The 17,513-nt window shown below is 36.8% G+C and overlaps 3 protein-coding genes across 3 annotated transcripts; all 3 read right to left on the bottom strand.

The window, feature by feature from the left end:
- Positions 1 to 1,031: 1,031 nt before the first annotated feature.
- Positions 1,032 to 4,569, bottom strand: LOC112734085 (probable pectinesterase/pectinesterase inhibitor 7). Its single transcript, XM_072230266.1, has 3 exons — positions 3,843 to 4,569; positions 2,949 to 3,225; positions 1,032 to 1,839 (listed from the first exon to the last, which is right to left on the bottom strand). Exons 1-3 carry the CDS (start codon positions 4,560 to 4,562, stop codon positions 1,769 to 1,771), a joined length of 1,068 nt encoding a protein of 355 aa, XP_072086367.1. The 5' UTR covers positions 4,563 to 4,569; the 3' UTR covers positions 1,032 to 1,768.
- Positions 1,148 to 1,726, bottom strand: LOC140173040 (probable pectinesterase/pectinesterase inhibitor 41). The gene has a single exon (XM_072232101.1). The coding sequence runs from the start codon at positions 1,724 to 1,726 to the stop codon at positions 1,148 to 1,150; it is 579 nt and encodes a 192-aa protein (XP_072088202.1).
- An 8,039-nt stretch (positions 4,570 to 12,608) lies between the features above and the next one.
- LOC112734087 (uncharacterized) lies at positions 12,609 to 16,280 on the bottom strand. The gene is made up of 5 exons (XM_025783287.3): positions 15,801 to 16,280; positions 14,670 to 15,703; positions 13,822 to 14,235; positions 13,151 to 13,386; positions 12,609 to 13,040 (listed from the first exon to the last, which is right to left on the bottom strand). The coding sequence occupies exons 1-5, from the start codon at positions 15,986 to 15,988 to the stop codon at positions 12,780 to 12,782; spliced, it is 2,133 nt and encodes a 710-aa protein (XP_025639072.1). The 5' UTR covers positions 15,989 to 16,280; the 3' UTR covers positions 12,609 to 12,779.
- Between the last annotated feature and the right edge of the window lie 1,233 nt (positions 16,281 to 17,513).

The raw sequence follows: 17,513 nt of genomic DNA on the forward strand, positions 1-17,513 counted from the left end.
GGAGATAGCCTGGACTATGGGAATCAGAAAATTGGTGGTAGAATGTGACTCACAAGTAGTAATTTTAACTTTTAATGAGCAAAAAGATCTCAACAGATACCCAAATACCCTGATTAAAAACATTAATATTTGGAGACGGAAAAATTGAAAAATTTGTTTTGTAAATATTTATAGAGAAGGCAATAGATGTGTTGATTGTCTTGCTTGTAAAAGCTAATGATGAACAAGAGGTCTCTATACCCCGTTTAGTTTGTATTTAGTCTCTTCTTTTTGGACAGTTTAGCCCCGACACAAAACCCAAAAAAAAAGCTTCTTATTGGTCTTCTATATTTTTTGTAAGTTGTAAAAGCTACTGTTTTAAACACTTGAATAATTGATAAAAGAACAAATCAATCCTTGAAATTTTGGTTTTGTGGATATTTAAATCTCTAATAATTTAAAAATACATTTAAGGTTCTGATCTCTTTAAAATTTGGACACATCGATCCCTGACTCTAATTTCTCCCATTTTAAAAACCCTCTTACATATACATTTGTATCAACCAAGTCAATATAACGGGAGTTACATTTGATTTTTTTGTTGGGTTGACAGATTCAAGTGAATATGAGGGATCGATAAGTCCAAATTTTAAAAACATCAAGGACTTAAATATATTTTCAAATTTTCGAGAACTTAAATATCCACGGATCAATAGATCAATGACCTATTTGTCCTTTTCTCTAAATAATTTTACCAATCAAATCCGAAAAAAAAAAATTTACTAATGACCAATATTAATATATTAGTATTACATTAATTTTGTAAATAATACTATACATTTAAATCTTTTTGTTAACAAAATCTAATCAAATTGGTTATAATTAATATTATTTAAAATCTTATTATTTAACTTAGTTAAACTTAATTCATAAAAAAACTTGAATATATAACATTAGTCGTAGACTCATAGTTTATGATCAACCACACCGGCACAATTAAAAGATGACATAAAAGAAATATTTATTAACTGTTATATATTAACTTGGCTTAATATAAACTTTTATGTCACATACAATAGCAATAAATAAGTACAATTGAGAAACATGTATACACCAAATAAAAGTAAGAATATATTTAAGGTGAAGAAAGCAAGCATGCATATTAGTATTATATTAACCCATTCAAGAATGGAACACCCGTTTGAGGCAACCAGCTATCCCCCTGCAAGAAATTAGACACAGTGAAATTAGCCGCATCCATTTCCCCAATAACATGATAACCAGGCCACGAAACTCGACTTGCAGTGCTTGAACCAGTTCCCGCATTCTTATGCTCCGCGTAATACAAAGTATTCAGCGCAAAACTTCCACTCCAATCATGCCAGCCAGCAGGATCAACAAAACCATCCATAAAGGATTCCATGAAAACCGTCCTCGAGTATTGCTTCCAAGGCCTACCAAGGTACGTTTTCACAACACCAACGCGAGGGGCCAAATCGTCAGCGGGTCGAATCGTTGCGTTGTGTATGGAGATTCCGGTATTTTGGTTGGGATCGGTTCTGCCTTGGGCGGTAATTGAGTTGAACTGGCCGGTCATAGGGAGGCGGGGGAAGATGTTGCAATTTTGGAAGACTACGGCGGCGTTACCGAAAATAAAATCAACGGTGCCATAAATGTGGCAGTCGCTGTAGAATTGACGCATGGAATGGGCGTAGAGTGTGTCTTGGTAGCCCTCGAAGCTGCACATGTAAAAGGCTGATAAGTCAGCTCCGCTTCTAAGGGCAACTGCTTAGTGCTTGCTTGGCCCTGCTGTGTTTTGGAATGTTATGTTCACTGCTACAAAACCTTGTCCCACCACAGCTGCAAAATTATAGACCACATCTCTTTAAATTTACTCCATATCTACTCATATAATATGTTACCTAAATATTTTTCATTAGTAATAGATAATAAACTACGGTGAGCACGGATTTGGTTTAAGTTTATGGTAAAATAATTAAAATCGAATCGATCAAAGTGTAATTGGTTCAGTTTAGTTTGGATTTGTATTTTTTTGTACATGTATTCGAACCAAACCAAATCGATTAAGAATGGATTGGTTCGGTTCGGATAATTGGTGGGTACCCGACGACTTTAAAATTTATAAAAAAAACCAAATTTTTATCTTAAAAATTCAACAAGTACAATAAACATGTAACATCAATAGAAATAATCCAAACATATTAAACACCAAATACATTAAAAACTAAACTCATTAAAATCCAAACATATTAATAATGAATAATCATGGTCTAATAAAAAACTCATATATATTTTTTTATTTTTTTATTTAATTAATATATAATTGAGTTTGCGGGTTAGTTTGGGTTTTGCACCTCCAAAACCGATATCCGAACTAATCACTAACAAAAATTATCGGTTTGGATCCGATTACCCGTTAATTTTAGAACTAATTTAATTAATTCGGTTCGAATTCGGACGGGTAATCGAGTACCCACTATCCGTGCTCACCTCTATAATAAACTCAATTAAAATTAGTTAATCACTTTAATATATATCAATTAGAATAAAAATTAAGATTTTTATTAAATTATTGATCACAAAAATTTTGTGCAAAACTTTCTTTTAAATATTTATATTTTTAAATAAAAATTTATTTATAATTATTTTTATATAAAATTAATAATTAAAAATAATTATATATTAAATTATTTAATAATTTTAATAATAAATAAATTCCACATGAAAATAACTAGACCGAAGTAATATATATATATATATATATTCTCTTTCATCTATCATATTATTTTAGTGAGTTGTGAACTAAATATGCGTATGATGCAAATAAAGGTATCGTCAGTGTAATATGCATTGCATGGCTTGGTACATATGCATAGATCTATAATTATTTCTGAATTCCAATAATAGTGGATTGCTGTTCAAGTTCAGAATAAATTGTTTTTGCTTACCAAAAGTTGCTGAGTTGAACGTTGTAGAGCCATCGACAACATTGCGATCGCCGGTGATAATTGTCCGATTGATTCCATCTCCAACTAGCATCAAGTGCTTCTTGTTCTTCGCAATAGACACATACTCTTCATACACACCTTTCTTGATGAAAACAAGGAAGTAGCCATCACTGGAAGCCGTGTTATTTGGCGCCGCAGCTATGGCTGCGTTGATAGTGGTGAAGTTTCCGCTTCCGTCCTTGCTAACAACCACCATGTCCCTTACATTTACGCTTTCCTATCACGCACAAATACAATTGTTGGATATTGAATATAAGGGTATAATAGTAATACGACACTACAAGTCAAATACGATAAGTTTCTTAAAAAGAAATAGTCACATATTTAACAAGTTTAAGTCAGAACTATTTAATGAAAGCTAGGATTTTAAATTGCAGTTTCTAATTTTATGGTATGTTGCAGTAGCCAAAGCAATTCCATGTAAAATCAATCATTATGTATAAGGTGAAAATTCAGGTGACTTCACGTGAAGTTGATACCTGAGAGCAATTAGATGAAAATTTAGTTAAATTATTTAAATCATTTAATGGCTCTCTCACGTGAAGTCGATTGCACCTTAGTTTCCACACATGTATAAATATATCAACTATGTAATTTTCATCTTATAAAATTTATATTAGAATATAAAATATATATTAAAATAAATTTTTTTTAATATGTATAGAATATTTTTTATTAAATAAAGATAGATATATGTTATGGTGCAATTTCCATATTGCAAAATGATCATCACAATCAAAACATGTCACGTATCATAGTTTGGGCATCTTATATATATGGTAAGTAAAAATAATGAAATATTGAGCATGATAAAAGCTGCTACTACATACTCACCGTCTGAAGCAGTTTCCTCAGGTGGTGGTGGCGGCCGTGGTTTCCATGGTGGCCTCTACCCGAATCATACATGTCACGTACTCGTTTCGGCATCTTATACGGTAAACGACCATTTTGTTTCCATGAATGTTTGATTTTCTTCTCAGGAGCCCAACCCCTCATGAACAAACACAAGGACATGCTATGGAGCTTGGTATCATTAGAGAGCATTGAAGATAGATAACTCTTCACTCTTTCATCGGAAGCTGTGGTTTGAAGACCATCCAGACATGTTTGTTGGTTCGTCAAAGTAGCACTGAGCTGTGTCACAATGTCTTCAGCATGTGAAGATTGAAGAACATTGCTGGATTTATTAACCGTCTCTTGTGTGTTGTACAAGAAATCCAAGTTTAGTTCAGCGAGAAATCTACAATCTTGGAGGGCTCGAATCGTGTTTTGATCGTACGATGATCCATCCTGGAGATATGACTCCATTAAATTCAAGAAGCTGTGTGATTGTGACACTGATTTTTGGACGCAAATTCGACCGTAGTCATAACCGTTGCCGTATTGGTTTGCAAGCAGGGTTTTGCAATAAGCAGGGTCTTCTGTGGTGTCACAAAATGTTGCTGGTGGAACATTGTTGTAATAATAATGTTTAGCCATGGATAAAGAGGGAAAGAAAGAAAGCATTACAACAAAGAGGGTAAGAAAAGAGGAATGCATGTTCTTCAAAGCCATTGTTGGATATAGCATGGGATATAAAGTTTTGGACCTCTTTATATAATGAGTGAATATAATGGGGACATTAATTAGTTATAGGAAGTCAACTACATGGAATAAATTTAATTTGGTTACTTAAGGTTGATATGTGTGGCTACCGCGAAGTTAGTCAATATTATTCCAATGAATCAACGAGAAAATATTTAGTTAATGCTCTTGGAATATATTCATATGAACAGTCATTAATTTGATATATAATTGTGCATGTATTGAAATATTCCCTTGGAACGGATTACATTATTTTATTTATAAGTTTTGAAACTTTAAGGACTATATTCACTTGTTCAAATTGCTTCGGGGACTATTGCTTGGTGCATTACATAGTTGATTTATTTCTACACCTTGTGTATTAAACATATATATACACGCATCTTGTTATTAAAGATAGTGTGGGATCAATGATTTCTTTTTGGCCGCCACTTACTTAAATGAAGTTTTTGGCTGAAGTGTTTCACATGGTATGTTTTCCATTGTATCAAATGTTAATCGGATTTATTTCTTAATTTATTTTAATTATATTTCATGTATTGAATTGGACTATGAGTTTTAAGCATGGTTCTAAAAGCCGAATCGGACCGACCGGTTCAATCGGAAAAATCGGGAATCGGTCACCTAACCGATCCGGGTAACGTTGAAAACCGTCTGGCAAAAAACAGTCGAACCGGCAGTTAACCGGTAAACTGGGAGAATCGTCCAGTTTTTTGACGGTTTTATGGTTTGCAATCTAAGATGCTAAACGACGTTGTTTTGGCTTTTTTTTTAAAAAAAGAAAAAGAAAAAGAAGAAATCATGCGCGTAACCCGGTAACCCTAATCAGTTTCCCCTTTCTAGTGCATTCACCCACCAAGCTCCAGATTCCAGAAATTACCCAAGCAAGCAGTTCACCACCGAGCCACCCACAGCCATCTACAGCAGCGACGACGTTGAGGGCCGCAACCACCACCGCGTCCTGCTTCTCACCGAGCTCGCCTACTCGTTGGGGCGTCGCCAACACCGAGTCCTTACTCGCCGCCAGTAAGACTCTGTTCTTGATTTATTTGCTGCCTTCTGGGTTCTGATTATGATTTATGAGCTCGCCTGCTTCTAAAGTTCTATGCTTGAACTTGCTGCCTTCTGAGTTCTGATTATGATTTATGAGTTCTATGCTTCTTGATTTTTATTTTTTGATCTCGCCTCCTTCTGAACTTGCTGCCTTCTGAGTTCTGATTATGAGTTCGTTCTGATTATAAGTTATATGCTTGAACTTACTGCCTTCTGAGTTTTGATTATGAGTTCTGTGCTTGATTTTTTACCGATTTCGATTTATTTTGCTGCTTCATGATTTTTGTTTTTGATTTTCTGAGGTTATTTATTCATGATTTTGAATATGTTTTGCTGCTTCTGAATATGTTTGCTGCTTCATGATGAATATGTTTGCTGCTTCATGATTTTTGTTTGCTGCTTCATTAAACCTGATAAGTTATTATATTATAACTTGCAAGACGAATATGTTTTGCTGCTTTTGAATATGTTTGCTGCTTCAATATTTTAAGTTTTTTAATAATTTTATTTAATATTTAATTAAACCGTTTGAACCCTGATTGAACTCCAATCGAACCAGTGAATCATTGAACCAGTGACTTCACCGGTTTATTGACCGGTTCGATTCTCACAACCTTGGTTTTAAGGTTGTATGGTCCAAATAATTTTTTTAAAAAAATTGAATTTAAAAACATAAAATAAAATCTATTCTTCGTCTTCTCTTTTTATTTTTTTTTTACCAAATCTAAGGTCTTAATTTTACTGATGAAAACTTTAGGTTTGTGAGTACCAAATTTTGATTTGATAACCACATTGTGTCTGTTAGTGATATTAAAAGGCTGATTAGAATTTTAATTAGTATTGAACGGTTACATTATTTTCTGTTACACATCCTGAATTAATAGAAATTTTTAATTTTGACCCTAAAGCAAGAAAAATTTAGCCACTACTCTTTGATTATGGGAGGAGGAATAATATTGAGGGCAAAATGGAAAGAAGTGACAATGGGAATAATTCCGTAACTAATTACCTGCATGTCACGGAGGGTGAGGGTCATGCGCAAGAGGCAGGGGTGATCTCACATGATTTGGAGAGAGAGTAGGAAGGGAATATAAGGAACAGTAGAGTAGAGGAAAGGATAAGAAAATAGTAAGAATTGAGAACAGGCTTAGGGAGAGACTGACTCACTATTTCAGCCATTGTATTTCTTTTCATCAGTTGCTATTTCTATCAATCATACAGTACTGAGGGAAGATCATTATAGTCTACTCTACTTTCCGCAAATATTTTGTTTTTCTAAATTGTCATTGCAGATACCGGTTGTTACAACTGGTATCAGAGTAACGATTTGCGAGTATGCTGTGTATGGTCTCCACGCACGTTGCCACGATGGAATCGAGAATGGATCAGTTAGAATTTCGTATGGATGTGGTACAGGAGGAACAGACCAGAAATACAGAGTTGATTTTGAAGATATTGGAAGATCTGGCGCGCCAAGTAAGGAAGAAGGGAGAGGCGAACGCCGGAGGGGAGCAACCATACGATAATAAGAATCGAGGAGACCACGAGGAAGCATCGGCGGAGAGGAGAGACGAGAATCCGCTACCTCCACGAGTGGAGGTGTACTGCAAGCTAGAACTCCCAAGCTTTGAAAGTAAGGATGTGTGTGGTTAGCTGGTAAAGAAGAAAAGGTATTTTCGGATGGTTTAAATTGCGCCAGGAGAAAAGCTTGATTATGTGATGCTTGCGTTTAGTGGTGAGGCTCTCACATGGCTGGAGTGGTGGGAGGAGCAAACCCCCTTCCTGACATGGTTGCGATTGAAGTAGGATCTCCTGAAGAGATTTCAACCAGAGATGGTAGCGAACCCCATGGCACCCGTGCTGGAAGTGAAGCAGATGACGACAGTCAGCCAATACCGGCGCGACTTTGAATTGGCAACTCAAACTTAGAGGAATCTAGGTCACGATACTCTGATGTGTATCTTTATGAATGGATTAAAAAGGGAGATAAGGGCGGATTTAGGGGTGAGCACGGGTAGCGGGTACCCGATTACCTGTCTGAATCCGAACTGAACCAACTAAATTGGTTTTGGAACCAACAGGTAATCGGGTCCAACCCGAACCAAACCAATAGCCTTTGTTAGTAATTGGTTCAGGTATCGGTTTTGGGGGTGCGGAATCTGAACCAACCCGTGAATCCAATCATATATTAATTAAATAAAAAAATAAAAATATATATATGGTTTTTAGTGGCTTTTAGTGAGATTATTCACTATTAATATGTTTGAATTTTAATGAGTTTAGTTTTTAATGTATTTGGTGTTTAACATGTTTAGATTATTTATATTGATGTTACATGTTTATTGTATTTGTTGAATTTTTAAGATAAGATTTGGTTTTTTTATGAATTTTAAAGTCATCGGGTACCCAATTATCCGAACCGAACCAATTCGTTCTTAATCGGTTTGGTTTGATTCGGGTACATACACAAAAAAATACAAAATCGAACCAATTATATTTTGATCGGTTCGATTCTAATTTCACCTTGAACCCGAACCAAATCGACCTGTGCTCACTCCTAGGCGAATTTAGCGATTTCAGAATTTGAGAGTCTCCAAGAACTCATGGACCGAGAAGTGGCCATATAAAAGCGTCATGAAACTTGGCGTGACACAAGGATGTTCGTAGGAGGGAGAAGGATGGAGATGACTACCTGCATGAGTAGCTCGGACATGGGGCGGAGCTTCAACTGGGTCAGGTTGAGTCCAGGAGGATTCCAAGGAGGTGAAACCCGACCCAAAGGTGGAATCAGTTTGCAAGGAGCCAAATTCAGAATTGGGCCACACTAATTCAGCCCAAAACAAAACTGGAGCCAACAGCAGTGTGGGATCAACTGGGTCAAAGAGTAATGTGCCTAGAAGGTTATCCCAAGAGGAATGGACTGAGAGGCAAAGAAAGGGGCTTTGCTTCAAGTGTGGAGAGAAGCAGAGGCAGGATCATATCTACCAAATGAAGCAGTTTCACATCATGTTGGTTGAGAAAGAAGAGGGAGTTATAGCTGAAGAGGAGGAAATGGGTCTGGCACTAAAAGAGGAGGAGCCCAAAATGCTTGAATTACAGCTTTCATCTTATAGATTTTGGGCTCTGACTACTCATAGGACTTTTAAAGTGAGAGGGGAGATAATGGGCCAAGAAGTGGTGGTTTTAGTGGTCCTAGGGGCATCAACAAACTTCATTGCAACCCAAGTAGTGGAAAGATTGGGGTTGCCAATTTAGAGTAGAATTGGGGAATGGAACCTTCGAACATGGTAAAAGAGGTGTGATCGGCGTTTCACTGTACATCCAAGGTGCCACCATTAACCAAGCTTATTTCGTTACAAAATTAGGGAGTTCCGAGGTAGTTTTGGGGTTGGGGTGGCTGGCCAGCTTAGGGAAATTCTAGAGTGACTACAATGAGATGGTGCTATGTTATAAGGAAGAGGAGAAGAAGCTGCGGATACATGGTGATCCAACGTTGTCACGACAGCGAGCATCATAGAAAGCTACTCTGCGGTCGCTCAAAGGGGAAAGAGGAAAGGTATTTGGTGGCACCGTTGTTTGTTGCAAGTTGTGAAGTTGGTGAAATAGAGGAGCCCGAGCCAGTTCAAAACCTACTGCTGCAATTTGATTATTTATTTCAGAGCCCAAAAGGCCTGCCTACAAAATGCGAGAGAGACCATGCAATTGTACTCAAGGAAGGGGTTGTAATTCCCTACATTAGATCCTATCGATACCCACATTACCAAGAGGATGAAATAAAGAAGATCGTTGCGGAGACGCTGCACGCCAGTGTCATTAGACCCAGCACCAGCCCATTCTCGAGCCCATTTATTCTAGTCAAGAAAAATGATGGGGGTGGCAATTTTGTATTGATTACAGGCACTGAACAAAAACACCGTGGCTGATAAGTTTCCAATCCCAATAATTCATGAACTACTATATGAGTTAGGTGATGTGAAGGTGTTCACTAAGTTGGACCTAAAGTCAGGCTACCATTAGATAAGGATGAAGGAGGAAGACATACACAAGATAGCATTTCGAACACCCAAGGGTCATTACGAATTTCTAATCATGCCATTTGGACTCACTAACGCTCTTTCGACCTTCCAGGCCTTGATGAATCGGGTACTTAGGCCCTTTTTAAGGAAGTGTATACTGGTATTCTTTGATGATATTCTTGTGTATAGTTCGAATTGGAATGAACATTGTGTGCACTTGTCTATTGTATTTGAGTTACTAAAGGAGCACAAGTTGCATTTGAACAAAAAGAAATGCCACTTTGCTAAGGAGAAAGTGGAGTATCTGGGTCACATTATTTCGGCCAAGGGAGTGGAGGCAGACCCCATGAAGGTGAGAGACATGATAGATTGGTCCCTGCCTAAGGACCTTAAGAGTTTGAGAGGGTTTCTTGGCTTAACTGGTTATTATAGAAGGTTCATCAAGAATTATGGTAGAATTGCATGGCCACTCACACAACTATTGAAGAAGAACAACTTTAAATGGGGTGAGGAAGCTCGGCGGACTTTCGAGGAACTGAAGCGACCCATGACAACTGTACCTGTCTTGGCTGTCCCTTCATTCTCAAAGCCATTTGCCTTAGAAACTAATGCTTTGGGGAGAGGCTTAAGGGCTGTACTGATGCAGGAAGGGAGATCATTTGCCTATACGAGCTTGAAATTATCAGAGAGAGCTGAAGGGAAATTAGTTTATGAACGAGAACTGATGGCAATTGTGCTAGCAATCCAGCAATGGAGGCATTATTTGTTGGGGCAGCATTTTGTAGTTTATACAGATAAAAAAAAGCCTCAAGTTCTTACTAGATCAGAGGATTGGAGGTGAAGAACACCAGAAGTGGATGGATAAGCTCTTAGGATATGATTTTGAGAAACGATATAAGGAGAGAAGTGAGAATAAAGTGGCTGATGCCCTTTTCAAAAAATTCTAGCTCTCTTCTCTATCAGTGGTGACAGTGGAGGAGTGAAAAAAATTAGAGGAGGAAGTGCAGAAGAATGAGAAGTTCCGATCCATTATTCAAAGGTTGTTACAAGAGGAGGAGATCCCTGCTAGTTATGAATTAAAAAAGGGGAGGCTGCTAAATATGGGGAGGTTAGTAATTCCAAGGAATTCTAAATGGATTCCAAGGATCTTGAAGGAGTTTCATGATTCCAAAACAGGGGACATTCGGGTTATTTTCACACCCTTAATAGGATTGCTGGAGTTGTCTTTTGGGAGGGTATGAAGCGTATGATCATAGATTATGTCAAGCAGTGCTACACGTGCCAAAGAAATAAACATTTAACATTGTCCCCTGCGGGACTACTTCAGCCACTGCTTATACCAGAGAATGTATGGTCCGATGTGACCGTGGGTTTCATTAGAGGTCTGCCAAAGGCGGGAGGGAAGGATACTATAATGGTGGTGGTGGACAGGATGACAAAGTACAGTCACTTCTTTGCCCTTTCTCACCCTTTTTCAGCCAAGGAGGTGGCTAAGATTTTTATTAATGAAGTTGTCACTCTCCATGGTTTTCTAACATCCATTGTTTCAGATAGGGACCATCTCTTCATGAGTGCTTTCTGGTCTGAAGTGTTCAAGGCAACGGGTACCTCTCTCAAGATGAGCTCGGCGTATCACTCAGAAACGGACGGACAAAGTGAGGTGGTCAATAAATGTGTAGACCTATTTGAGGTGTTTTGCAGGGACGAAACCGCAACAGTAGCACAAATGGCCTAATTGGGTTGAGTATTGGTACAATACCAATCATCATGGGTCAATTAAAATGACTCCATTCAAGGCACTTTATGGGAGAGAAGCCCCAGATTTGTTGCGGGGAGGAGGGGAAGCTATAGTGGAAGCGGTAAAGGTGTTAATGGAGGAGAGAAATCAGATATTAGATGAACTGAAGTATCAATTAGATCGAGCTCAAGGATGCATGAAATAGTATGCGGACAAGAAGAGGAAGGAAGTCGAATTTGTGGTGGGTGATAAGGTTTTCTTGAAAATTCAGTTGTATAGGTTAAAGTCTTTGGCCAAGAAAAGCAACCAGAAGCTTAGTGCTAGATATTTCAGTCCATTTGTGATTTTGGACAGGATTGAGAAAGTAGTCTATAAACTACAGCTACCGAAAAGTTCACTGGAGCATCTTATTTTTCATCTCTCATTGTTGAGAAAGAGCCTAAAATCAACCATGGCAGCCAGCCATTGCCAGCAGCTTTGAGTGATGGGTAAAAGATGCAGGTGGAGCCAGAGAGCATTAAAGTTGTGCGGGTGAATGATGCTAGACAGCTTGAAATTTTAGTACAATGAAAAGATCTGCCTGATTTTCAGGTTTCATGGAAGCTGACAAAGAAAATTCAGGAAGTATTCCCATCTTTCTATCTTGAGGACAAGGTGAATCTTCAAAGAGGGGATATTGTTACACACCCTGAATCAATAGAAGCTTCTAATTCTGACCCTAAAGCATGAAAAATTTAGCCACTATCCTTTAGGAGGAGGAATAGAATTGAGGGCAAAATGAAAAGAAGTGACCATGAGAATAATTTCGTAACTAACTACCTACATGTTATAGAGGGTGAGGATCGTGCGTAAGAAGTAGAGGTGATCTCACATGATTTGGAGAGAGAGTAGGAAGAAAATATAAGGAACAGCAGTAGAGGGATAAAAAATAGTGAAAATTGAAAATAGATTTAAAAAAAAATTAGTAAAAATTGAGAATAAACTTAGAAGGGAGACTGACTCTCTATTTCAGCCATTGTATTTCAATCATACAGTATTAAAAGAAGATCATTTTAGTCTATTTCTCTTTTCATCTATATTCTGTTTTTCTAAATTATTATTATAGATATCGGTTGTTACATTATTTATACGAGAGGTCTATTTATACACACGTATAATGCTAGCGAGGGTCCTTCTTTCTAATATTGTCTACAAAAACAAGAACAAATATGATGTCAAAAAATTGGTCTAACATTCCAATTAGTAGTCAAAATTAATGTATGAACAAGAAGCCTATACTCTGCATATATACAATAGGAAATATATTAAGTACATGAGTCCACTTTCTACACAAATAGTAGATCTCTAGATACATGTGAGTAGAAAAAGAAATTGGCCCAATCAGCATGGAAAAAGCAGAAAATAAGGCTCAACTTGAATCTTTGTACCAACAAATTTGATCCTATTTAGTTTTTCACTACACCATTCTAACTGATCTTTTCTCAATCTTTTCATGTTCACCACCCTAGAAATCAATCTCAACCCTGTTTGAGCTAGAAACTGCTCATGATCCACTTGAATTTGATCCTCATTTTTGTTCTTCTGGAACTTCCTCACTATGCAACTCCCACTTCTCACTATGTCCTTGAGCTTCTTCTCCTTCTGCAACAACAATAATATAGTTTCTCATGTGATATTCTCTCGGCTTAATTTAAATATGGAGCAATGTTAAATAGTTAGAAAAATATTGCTAGGGCATAAGGAAAAGAAACCTTTTGCAATTGAGCTCTAATGTCCACAAGAAGATCTGAAATTTCTGGATCACTAACATCATTTCCAATTCTTTTCTTGGAAACTTTAGGTATCACATTCTCGTAATCTTTGTCTGCTCGAACAAACTCCCAGAAAACCTGCATGGATTCCTTGATGATCTCCAGTAACTTTCCACTTGCAATTGCATCCTCTTCTTCACCCCACTTGGTTATTTTCTTGTCCTTCCTATTATCATCTGCGCAGGAATCAGAATTATTAGAATTAAGACTATGGCTAATAAGAATCACAAGGCAGAAAATATAGACATTGTGACTAACTATACAGAACACGACATGAAAGTTTGTTTTTGAATTCCTATTTTCAGTTTTTGGGTGGACAGTAAAATAGACAAATTTTATTCCATGAAAGTGGTACATTTTGTCTATTTCTGTCACGAGACAATTACCAAATAGAGTTTATACTTATTAGTTTTCTATGATATTGACAGGTTAAAGCTTAATCCGTTGCAAATTGGAGCTCCATTTAAAATTTGTCGCTGGCCAGTAGATTGCTGTATGTATAAGAAGAGATTCAAATCCCCGACACTTGTTTAAGCAGACTAATAAACTAACTATTAGACCAACCCAAGTTGGTTAAACAGAGTTTATACTAGTTAGTGTGTTTTGTTCACCTTTAATGGCTGGAACATGGAGAAGGTTGCGAACGACGCATCGGTTCTTGACGTAGTTCTGGATCCTAGGGCCTTGAAATGGTTCATTCTCTAGGAACCTTTCCACGAGGACTTGAAAGAGCTGAAACTCACCAGCAACTAGATTATACCTGTGAGGCCATGGAGAATCATGCTGTTGAAGCTCTTTAGCTTTGTTGTGCTGCCAACAAAGGATTTCCCAAGTGAGACAAACTTGACCAACATACACCAATTCCAAGTCTCTATGAAGTTCTTGAACAAACTTCAACATGGGGTCCGATGTTTGCTTCTCTGCTTTGCGTGGCCACAAATTATGAGATACAAGAGCCTTGCCACCTTTGACAGTAGATTTTGCCATTATAAATAGCTTTGGAGGGTCTTTTAGCTGAAGAAGACCTATAATTAACGGCAAAGTATGTAATTTTGTTAATAATGACAAAGATAAAACAAGATTAATGTTTATGGAATTAGTTTTTTTCTTTGTAGACTATGTCAAAAGCTGAAAAGTAATATGTGAAAGGTAGGACTTAGGAAATTTCTTAATTATTGAATGTTTCACGTTAACAATATAGAATCTGCAATGGTATTTTAACGTAGCAAATGTTCAAAGTAGGCCTATGAAAAGAACGGTAATGAGAGAATGGCATTGAAAACTTATGACGTAGACTTGTCATTTTCTGTGACTTTGATAGATTAAATTAAACAACATACAAGAAGCAAAAATACTATGGCCTAATAATCTGAAAAGAACACAAAATTAAAGATTATATGTGACAAACAAACAGAGATTCAGAAATTAAATAAAGATTAATTTAAAGCTATAATCTCACCTATTGCATGCATGGTTTGGTCATTCAAGACATCGAGTTTGCGCATCTTCTCTGCATAGCTCTTGTAAACCTTCTGAATTTGCAGAATGTGATCCTTGTATTCTACCTTCTTGTCTTCTATCTTCAATGGTTTTAGATCTTCAATAGCTTTTGATGGAGATTCAGTTTTTTCTTGTTTTTCCTCTTCCTCTTCCTCTTCTAAAATAGTGGCAAGTCCTCCTTGTTTTGCAATCCGCATTTCCATTTTCAGTTGTTGCAACAACTCATCGTCCTCGTCATCATCGTCGTCCTCGTCTTCATCGTCATCTTCTTCCCATTCCAAGTCATCATCTTCTTCGTCGTAGTCTTCTTCTAAATCTGGTTCATCTAAATTATCTTCTACCAAGGTTTCTTCTGAACCTTGAAGAGAATCATCAAGGAGTGAATCGGAAGTGGAAGAAGTTATCTGTTCCTGAAAATATTCTTCTTCTTCTTGTTCTCGAGCAAATGCATCAACAGAAGAAAGAGCGGAAGCAGTTGGATCGCCATAAAACTCGCGGAAACTAAAGGTCAAGACGGTTGGTTCTTGTTCGAAAACACTGATATCTCTTCTTGCCATGAATTCATACTTGCTTGTGGTTGTACTTGTAACAGAGTCACCATATTCATGAACCTTGGAAACAGAGTACTCTGTTTCACTCTCACTTATTTTCTTAACATCTCCATCAACATAAGAAACAGCTTCAGCTTCCGCAGAATCAGATCCTTCTTTTTCTCCTTCACTTTCCTCACAAACTCCACCGGTTTCAGGATCTTTCTCCTTCAAGGCATAGCACTGTTCATCTGTTTCTGCGCTTTTTTTGTCGCTATGAACATCAGACACAAAAGTAGTAGCTTCCACGGAAACAGAGCACTCTGTTTCGTCTTCTCTTTCTTCGCCACTCGGAAACATCAAATTAACAAGCTTTTCTGCAAACTCATCAATCTCATAATCTTCAGATTCATTCTTCTTAGTTTCACCAGCATGCTCTATTTTCCTTTCTTCAATCTCAAACCTGAGAGAAAATAAAAAATTCCTCTTTCTTATTTATTTTCAAATAAAAAAGGAGCTAAGCTAGATACCAAGAACGCTGCTAATAAAATTGATGAAACCTGAATATGTATCTGAGCATGAAGACCAAGGAAGAAAGCACATGGTTGCAGAAAAAATCCCAGAGAGAAGCCAAAGCCCAAATCATATTTCCATGCACAATTGAGGTTGAATCAATGCATTTTTTGAGCATAGCAAAGTTCTTGGCACCCATCAACCACTCTTGAAGAGTTTCCCTTGGTTTTAACATTTTTCGTAAACTTGAAACCAAGTTAACGAGACACCAGTATTTTGAAAAAGATTGAAGTAGTAGAAAAGATTCATGATGAGCTAGCAAGTGAACTCTCTCTCCCTCCACCAGTTTAGAACAAAATCAATCAAATGGCAGAATAATATCTAAGAGGGCATAGCATAATAGGGTGAGTTGTGCAGTGCCGTATAGTTTGTTTCAAGGAAAGAAAGCAACGTATGATGAAGTTAATTTAATTTGATTTGGTCAATTCGGTTTCTCGGTACGAACGGTTGATAGTTTGTATAAGAGTGTTAATTAATGATGGTACTTTGGTATTCTATGTGGTTGACACGTGTCATGGCCATGGGGTATGTTAAGTACGGTTTTTGCCGGATTTTTGTGCCTTGGTAATATCTTTTTTTTTTATTTTATGTTTTCTTCGTTTGGACTTAGTCGGTGCCCTTTGGATTCCTTGGGTCAAAATGTTTTTCTTCTTTATTTGGTTGAAAATTGAAACGGTCAGGTGTTAGTTCTAGAATCAAATTCCGAAACTTTCCCCCACTCAAATTATTTATTTAGATAGGAATTTCATTTTATTTTTGGCTGTGTGCATCAAAACCGATTTGCAACTAGATATTTCTCTCTTTAAAATGATAAACACATCAAATCTGAAATCTTTCCACCTGCAACAAGAAATCATTGCATGATGAATTAAAGTAGATAACAAAAAAAATAATGTTATTCAATGGCATATGCTCACACACTTTTTGTCTGGTTTAATTTCATTAAAAGGAAAATAGTCCTGAAATATTTGTTGACCTTGTTACCAAACACTTTAGACTTTATAGACCAAATATAAATGCAATGCAAAAGTAGGAACTATTTTATCACAATTTTCTCTCAGTGATCCAATCAACTAGCTAGAATTGAATGAATTTCTTCTATTTGCCTCCACCTAAGAACTTTAATTTGTTACTCTCACATATATACCTAGATTTTATTATCACATGTTAATGCAAAGATATATCCTAAAAGTTTTGCTTAATTCTTGGCACCGTAAGGACCCCAACTCATCAAATTTACTCAATCACAAAATTTATAGGAGAAATGAAACGATATATTAGAAGGTTAATTTAATGACTTACTTGACATGAGTGCAAAGCTTACAAGAAGGACCATAGGTTCTCAGTAGCCATCTTTTGCCATTATTGTTAGCCAAGAGAAGAGCAGCAAAATTAAATGTCTATGGAGCCTTGATGTTTCAAACCTAGGCACGCAACGCAACAAAACACAAATTAATTTAGGCACCTTATTGTGTGCATGGAGCAGAGCAATATAGTACAAGACTTGGCCCTATTCATGTCATAGAAGACAATAATTTCATTAACAATGAATCTTGGAATCTAGCAGCGTCTCTGTATAGATGCAAAAAGTTAGCTGAAAAATTTATTAACAATGACAAGTATGTTGTCTACTTTTCTATTGTAAACCAAGACCTAATAGTGCAGTATAGGACGTGTTTAGGTATTTGATTTTTATTTTT

Source organism: Arachis hypogaea, chromosome 3 (assembly GCF_003086295.3).
Source record: "Arachis hypogaea cultivar Tifrunner chromosome 3, arahy.Tifrunner.gnm2.J5K5, whole genome shotgun sequence".
Taxonomy (NCBI): domain Eukaryota; kingdom Viridiplantae; phylum Streptophyta; class Magnoliopsida; order Fabales; family Fabaceae; genus Arachis; species Arachis hypogaea.